Source organism: Nelumbo lutea, chromosome 3, assembly GCF_056320005.1.
Source record: "Nelumbo lutea isolate HS-2025 chromosome 3, American lotus-T2T, whole genome shotgun sequence".
Classification (NCBI taxonomy): Eukaryota; Viridiplantae; Streptophyta; class Magnoliopsida; order Proteales; family Nelumbonaceae; genus Nelumbo; species Nelumbo lutea.
In genome coordinates this window covers 16,575,608-16,583,079 of record NC_142686.1, presented here as the reverse complement: position 1 = coordinate 16,583,079, position 7,472 = coordinate 16,575,608, and the positions used below count along the sequence as shown (strand labels likewise).

The following is a 7,472-nucleotide window of genomic DNA, read 5'->3' as shown; positions in this document are numbered from 1 at the left end:
GATATTCTGCTGGACGTTGTTGGGGAATGATTTGAACTCAACTGTGGTAACGTATGAGTAGGGCATGCATAAGATGGTCCTTACCAATTATAATTTTTTATTCATAGGCACCAGTAAGATGGCCACTTGTCTCCAATAAACCTTTATCTGATAAATACCCTATCAATAAATGCCAATGAAACCAAGCACATGAGTGCATTAAAGTATCCCGTACACTTTATATCAAACTTTCAGAATGAAACAATGTCTGATACCTTGCAGCAAGTTATCTTCCCCACCCCCCTTGTCCCCCCTTGTAATGTAACATGATACCGAAAAAAGGCATTAAGCCATCTCCAAGCTGGTGTTATTTATAATTCTAGGATCCAGCAACACAATCTTTCAATGCTGCAGGTTCATCAGATTATTCTAAGTTTTATATTGATGTTTCGTATGATCTTGCCACAAGTACGGGAGGACTTGTTTTTATCCAAAAAAAAAGCACGGAAGGACTAACTTTCATCATCCAATGCTCCATTAACACCTCAACAATTGCAAGGAGCCCCATGATACGCGATTGAAAGTTATGATGTAGAAACTTGAGCCTTGATATGTGGTATTGAAACAGCTCCAGCAGCTAAGTGTAACCTCTTGAATTCTGGTACTAATTAAGCCAAGTCTGAAGATTAATGCTCTCTTTCATACTTATCTTTTTGTATATGTAAATAGACACCTAGGAGTATTGTGTAATGTCATCCCCAATAGATCCAGTCCAGTGCATTTCAAACCCTGAGTTCCATCATAATGTGTCTGAAATTAGAGGTTCTGAAAGAATGCACCACTCTTTGATAGTGGTTTCCATGTTTATTAAGGTGTAATGTCATCCCCAATCGTACCGAAAGTGTGGTGTGAGAACATGAAAAATAAGTTGTGGAGCCACATATTATTGGTCGTAAAACAAAGGACTACATCAAAAATCACCTATACACTGAGGTGTGTATTAGAGTTAAGATAAAACACAAAAGTAACGTGAATCGAACACCATCCTATAGTCGTAGTGGAGACTTGGGTAGGAATGTCAATGGGTCAGGCGGTCAGGTTGATGAACACGACCAGGTAATGGGTAATTTTTTGGATTAGATGAACAAAATGGCCCACATCATGTTCAGGTTGAAGAAAAACCAACACTATAGTGTAACTGAGTCATAGCAGCAGTATAGGGGCTACTCAATGAACTTCTGGTGCATCTGGCACTACTTCACCAAGGCCCGTTTGGGAGGTCCTCTGTATTGATTGTGTTGCATCGATTGAACTTCGGAGAAGTTATATTTGAGATAGCTTCATCGGAAAGTCAATTCTGAAAATTATCATACAAGTCTATTTTCAACTTTCTAGATTTTTATCAAATAAGGCTTCACGGAGCTGACTCGTGTAACACCAGAAATTGCGGCATGAAAGTCCTCCCAGACGGGTACTAAATACCAAAACATTAAGGTGCTGGAACATAAAAGTGTGGGTGATGATCCAAATTTTCATCAAGTATATATAAATGATGCTTGAAAGTTGAAACCCAGGATGATGGAACTCGCATACATATACATGAAGAAATGATAGCTTGTGCTGACCTTTACTGGGTGTACATTGGGCATGATATGGGAGAGAATCAGAGAAATCCAAATAAAATATAAAAAATAGGAGGAATGGCAAATTATACATATACATACATATATATAACTACCTAATTAATGGGGAAGAATATTATTCATGCACCGTTTGATTGCAATCCGAGTTTGACTGTGCAGATTCTAATATAGTACGTGTTTGGCATTGATGCTACGGTTGCTTCAGAGCCACTTTATGAGAAAATGATGTTGTGTGGATAAGGGCCTGTTGCACCGTTTTTTTTAGAAAACGGCTTCTTTTTTCATTTGACATCAATGCTGCCACATAGGGTATTTTCTAGGGAAACAACACTGATATTATTTGGTACTAGTGCTATATAATGGTTTTTAGCATTGGTCTATATTATCCAACGCTTCATATGATGCCACACTGCTGGTGACACATCATTGTACCATTGGCAGCAATGATTCCAAAAACAAGAAAATGCCAAATTAGATGTTGTTTCAAACCACGCCTTTCCCAATTCTAAGGCATGGTCATTTTCTTTGTGTTTTATGGAGCAATGGTCCCAAACAAGTTTGTGTTTCTTAGCGCACTGTTTTCTTCAATGTGGCACTGATGTGGAGCCATTTTCTGAGGCAGCGACATCATGCCAAACACCACCATAAAGGTTTACAATTGCAATTGCTGCTACTCAAAACTAAAAGCTTGAGGGTTTCTGCAATGATTGAATTGCGAATCTCTTTTGAGAAGTCTGAAAGTGGTTTATTGGATAATCAATTTTTTGAGTTCATGTAAGCCCATTCTTGGCTTTCTAGATTTTACCAAACATGCTTTATTCAGGGCCAGTTTGTCTTTTGGGTTTTGAGATGAGGGAAAATTGGTAAATGGAACTTTGGTTTTTATTGATCGAGATATTCATGTTCTTTTTTTTTTTAGATTTATGGGGGTTTTATGGAAAATTCATTTTACCAAGGTATCACTTGCCCAAATAAGTGATACCCATCTCTTAGATAGATAAATAACTTTCGTACCTAGGAGAAAGTTGACAACACTTGGATGAGACAAAACTACCCCTTTTAATAATAATTTTTTATGGTTAGAACAATCATTATCTCATTTACCTGAAAAATAAAATAACATGAATTAATACACTTACTCAAGTAAATAGCTTCCCAAAAAACAAACAGGGCCTTAGGGCTTCTTTCTTTCTTTTATTTTTTAATTTTTTTTCTCATACAATGAAACAAGCCGTGAAAGCCCTCCCAATCACTTCACATCGGTGCCCCACCAAGCGCACCACACATGTACATATAGGAGATATTACCAATGTCTCGTACTTGTCATTGGGAGCCATTACCATTAAACGGTTGGGATGTGTTGTGGGGCATGCTCCACTCTATGCCACGCCCATGCAAATTCCCCAGACACTAAGGTTATATTTGGTTTGAAGGAAAAGTAAGAAAAGGAATACAAAATATAAAAGTAAACACGTCAGCCAATTCCAAATGTTTGCAAGATATACCGATAACTGAGCAACCTACATTTGCTATGACAACATCGTAGCCCTGCAATGAAACAAGTAAGTTAAAGCCTTTGATTTGTAAAGTAAGTTCTTAATGGGGCCATTGCAGCAGATCAAGGCCATGATAGTGTCACACAGCGCGCCTCAAAAATGTCCACAGCACATCTCAGCATGGATGGGAAACATTTCCCATATTTGTCATTGGGAGGAGTTTAAATCTGTGCCCCATGGCCAGGCGCCCCCCACACAATGGAAATTCACCACCTGTCCTTCTACATGAATTCCCTCCTCAGTGCATGCATAGCTAATGGGATGGCTGTTTGTTCTGAAAACTCACCCAAAACCTCAATCTTCATGTTCCCACCCTCAACTCAGAACATGTGTGAGAACCCCTGGAATCTTTGGCAATTTTTCACCGAAACCAATCCAAAACAGTAAGGAACTAACGTCAGGGTTAGCCCCACACTTCCACGCCAACTTACCCATTACTATCTTCGACACAGCACAACCAATAGCAGAGAGCTCATATGTCAGTCGGCACCTCGTGTTCATTGCAGGTGATGGATTCCAGCAACATGTAAAGCAGAGTACCTCTTAATCCAAACACCCCACCTTTGTTCTCTTGCTCTCTTGTCCTGGCCCTGTCTTCTTTGCCAGCCCAAAATCAGCAACTTTAATCTTGTTGCCTCCATCTGGAGAAGAATAGAGGAGGAAACGAAGACCTCGGAGAATTAGTCTCATGTAAAGTCGAGCATTAGATTCCAATAACGAACCACTAGATTTTTTTGAGCAAATCAGCTAAAGTACCTTCAGAAGCGTACTTGAGGAAGATATTGTAAATTTGTTTCCCATTCTCAATGATAAGATGGGTCAGATTTCTTTCTCCACTTATAGCGAGGAAGATTTGGAAAGCACAAGGATTTCACTATCATTAATTGAGCAACCTGAACCAACATACTATTATCACTTTTGGGTATTGCCAAATTTACAATGGCAAACATGGTTCAAAACCGGACTGGACCAGAAAAACTGAGAATCGGTCACTTCCGTTCTCCCCTAAAACCACTTTTTTCCCCAAAATCATTGATTTTGTCAACAAATTGTTGAATCGGTCAGTTAATCGTTCGAATGATTTTGACCATTTTTCAATTTTTTAAAATTTTTTATACTTTTGTCAGAATGGGCCAAACGATCGGAACGTTCGAATGGGTAACCGAACCCCTGACTGATTCGGTTTTAAAAACCATGGTGGCAAAACTTCCCCTGCCGAGGGGAACAGAGATTGGGATTTTGGGCGCTTTTGGAGGTAATGGGACAACTAACGGCCATTGCTTTAGTTCCACATGCGTTGAATAGGAATTCGTGCGGGAAGACAGGTGGCGGGTTTCACGCACGTGAGACGTTTGTGGGGCACCGTGGGGCACAGATTAGAGATGTTTCCAATACAGGATTGGCCTTGGGGCGTTTTTGACTTTTTGGGGCGCGCTGAATGGAGCAGAAATATAAATTTGCAAAAGTAAACGAGTTCACATATATTACCACAGAACGCGCCCTAAAAACGCCCTACATGCAACTCAGCGTATATATATCAAATCAGTCCCTACAACGTCTTACAGTACATCCTCGCCGTATATTACAGATATCTCTATGATAATATAAAAATGATAATGTCATTATTGATAGATATTCCTAATATACGGCAGGGATTTGCTGGGATGTTTTAGAGGACAATGTTGTGGAGACTGATTTTAACTCTTACAAATTATTTTCGATACTTATTATTATTATTGGGAGATGTTAGATACTCCGCTGAAATGAGCTTGAAACGTTTTGGGGGCGCATCCTGTGGGGCAGATTTGAACTCAAAGTAAACTCAACAATTGACGTGCTGAAAGTTCAGAAATCATATTGACGACCCATATGCAGATCTCACCGTGTATTGGGAAGATCTTCCGTATTTATCATGGGAGATCTTCCCATTATTTCCAAATACACGGGTGGGAGGTGCTCTGTGGCGCCGATCTAAACTCGAAAGTTCAGCAAAGTTCAGCACCGTTACACGTGCTTTTACTTGGTACCGGCTTGCAGATTTTGTTCTAACAACTATATCTATCTCATCGACGTTCTCCCGAAGTCTTCCCGGACATGGAGGGGGAGGGCCGGGGCGAGATCTCCCGATGTTTGAAAGACTGGGAACAATTCCAACACTTACCTCCTCATTCTTCTTCTTTTCCGAACGAACCCCAGGTTCTCTCAGTCTCAGAAGCCAGAACTGAAGCTCAGGCCTATTCGGCAGGATGGGAAATGGTGGTGCTTCGACAAGCTTCATACGACGACGATTGCATCATCTTCCCTCCAAGCAAACACGAAGGGCTGCATGTCTCCATACTGAATTATCAACACCAAGAGGAAGTAAAATCCGAACCAAATCCTTCCTTATCACGGCTTGATGTTGATATAGGGGATCCACAATCTCAGCGTCAGCCGTTCGATTCTCGGCTGCGAACTGCAGAGTACATTGTGAAACGTTTAAGATTCATGTTTGAGATCTTACAGTCTAAAATTTTCCGCATTATTTTCCTCGTTCGTACTTCTTGTATTGCCAGAAGACGGAGAGCTTGGCCTTTCGCCTCCTCGATTGCAGTTGCAGCAACTCTGTTCTTGTCGTTATTGTACTGGTTGGTGCCCCATCGGCGTCGAAGGCTACGGCGGGATAAGTTGGACCATCTGATTCTTCTTATAAAAAATCAGGATGAGGTGTGTGAATTTTTCCCCCAACCTGATCGCTGCTTGGCCTATTCTACTTTGAGTTTCATCGAGAAGAAAAGTTGCTAACTTAATTAGTCTAAGTGTTTGTGAAAATTCCGATAAGAATCGATAAAGAAAATTATACCTTGAATTCTCTAACTAAATAAATTCGTTTTCTTGTATGATTCGGGGAACACATAAAGCTTGAATTCTACGCGGCTGAGGCTAGTAAAATTCAATGAAACTATGTAAACTGAACAGGCAACAGAGAAGGTTCAGCTAGAGTGGAAAGAAGCACAGACTCTGCCTATTTAGCAGGTTGGCCTTCGTGGTATACCTGCTGTTAAACAGTTTAATCCGCACTTCAACTCGGAAAATTGTTTATTGGGGAAATAAAAAGAGAGAAAATATGCCATTTTTTGTTGTAGGTGATTTTCAGTATTGGTGCAAAGGTGCTGCATGGGTAGGATAGTGAAAGCTATTGTTTTCTCCTCTGCTTTTTATGTTAAGCAAGCAAATGACAGTGTCAATTGTCAAACGATTGTAAACTGAGATAGACTAACATGAACAGATACATGTCTTTAAACACACTAAACTATCATTTGTTTTCGTTAATGCATTGAGCTGGATGCTGGAAGTTGTCTTTGTAGCTCCTGTTTCCTCCTTAGTAATCTCCTAGTAAGATTACTCTACCAGTGCTAAAATGTGGTTTATTTCTTTGCAGAAGATTAGCCAGCTTTTGTATCAAATTACCCAAATAAATGAAGCATTATCAGCTCATCATAAGGTTCCTCTGCACAGGATTGGATGATTGATTCTATGGTGTACTCCATCTGAATGGCATTTTAATCATTTACTCTACTAGAGTCTGTTCACTTTCAAAATCAGCTTATTTTTTGACAGTTTAATATAATTAAATATGCTTTCAATGACGTGTTCGTTCAGTAATACATAGTTATTAGCTACCTACTTAAATGCATAGAGTTGCAATGCACCTTAGCTCTGTGTGTTTGCTTCCATGTTTTCCAAATAAATCAGTTATTATTATCTTCTTATTACCTACAGAACCAAGAACAACATCTTATACAGAGTACAGACCTTGAAATATTAAGGACGACTCTGTGTCTGGGGTGGGTCAATGGGTGTAACCAGCCCAGATGCCCCAACCATGGTATGCGTTCTGCAGAGCAGACTATCGCTTTATCCACAGGACGGAATGAGACATAGTCAAGGTAAAATTTAGTTTATCTGGGCATCCAATCCAATCATTGCCCATCATTCTAGACTAAGAAAATCTCCAAGTTGAAAGTTGGATTACCCGATTGAATGTGTATAATGTTAACACACACACACACACGGATTCAACCGTCAAATTTGTTGGTTATGGATCAATAATGGATGCTAAAAGCAGGAGCTAAATCCTGGAGTATACGGACCCCGAATTTGACCAAGAAACCACTAGGGTAGTGTTTTGTAGAAAGGACTTTTGGTGTTAATACATATGACAAAGCATTAGTAGACGCGAATGATGGATTCCACCTAAGAGATTATCTGTGGCATCACCGCGTCACTCCAATGGTGTCTGATGAAGGAATAT

General features: G+C 39.9%; 1 protein-coding gene across 1 annotated transcript; it reads left to right on the top strand.

The window, feature by feature from the left end:
- Nucleotides 1-4,913: 4,913 nt before the first annotated feature.
- Nucleotides 4,914-6,807, top strand: LOC148863216 (uncharacterized). Its single transcript, XM_088974871.1, has 2 exons — nucleotides 4,914-5,884; nucleotides 6,600-6,807. Exons 1-2 carry the CDS (start codon nucleotides 5,273-5,275, stop codon nucleotides 6,684-6,686), a joined length of 699 nt encoding a protein of 232 aa, XP_088830997.1. The 5' UTR covers nucleotides 4,914-5,272; the 3' UTR covers nucleotides 6,687-6,807.
- The last annotated feature ends 665 nt before the right edge of the window (nucleotides 6,808-7,472 follow it).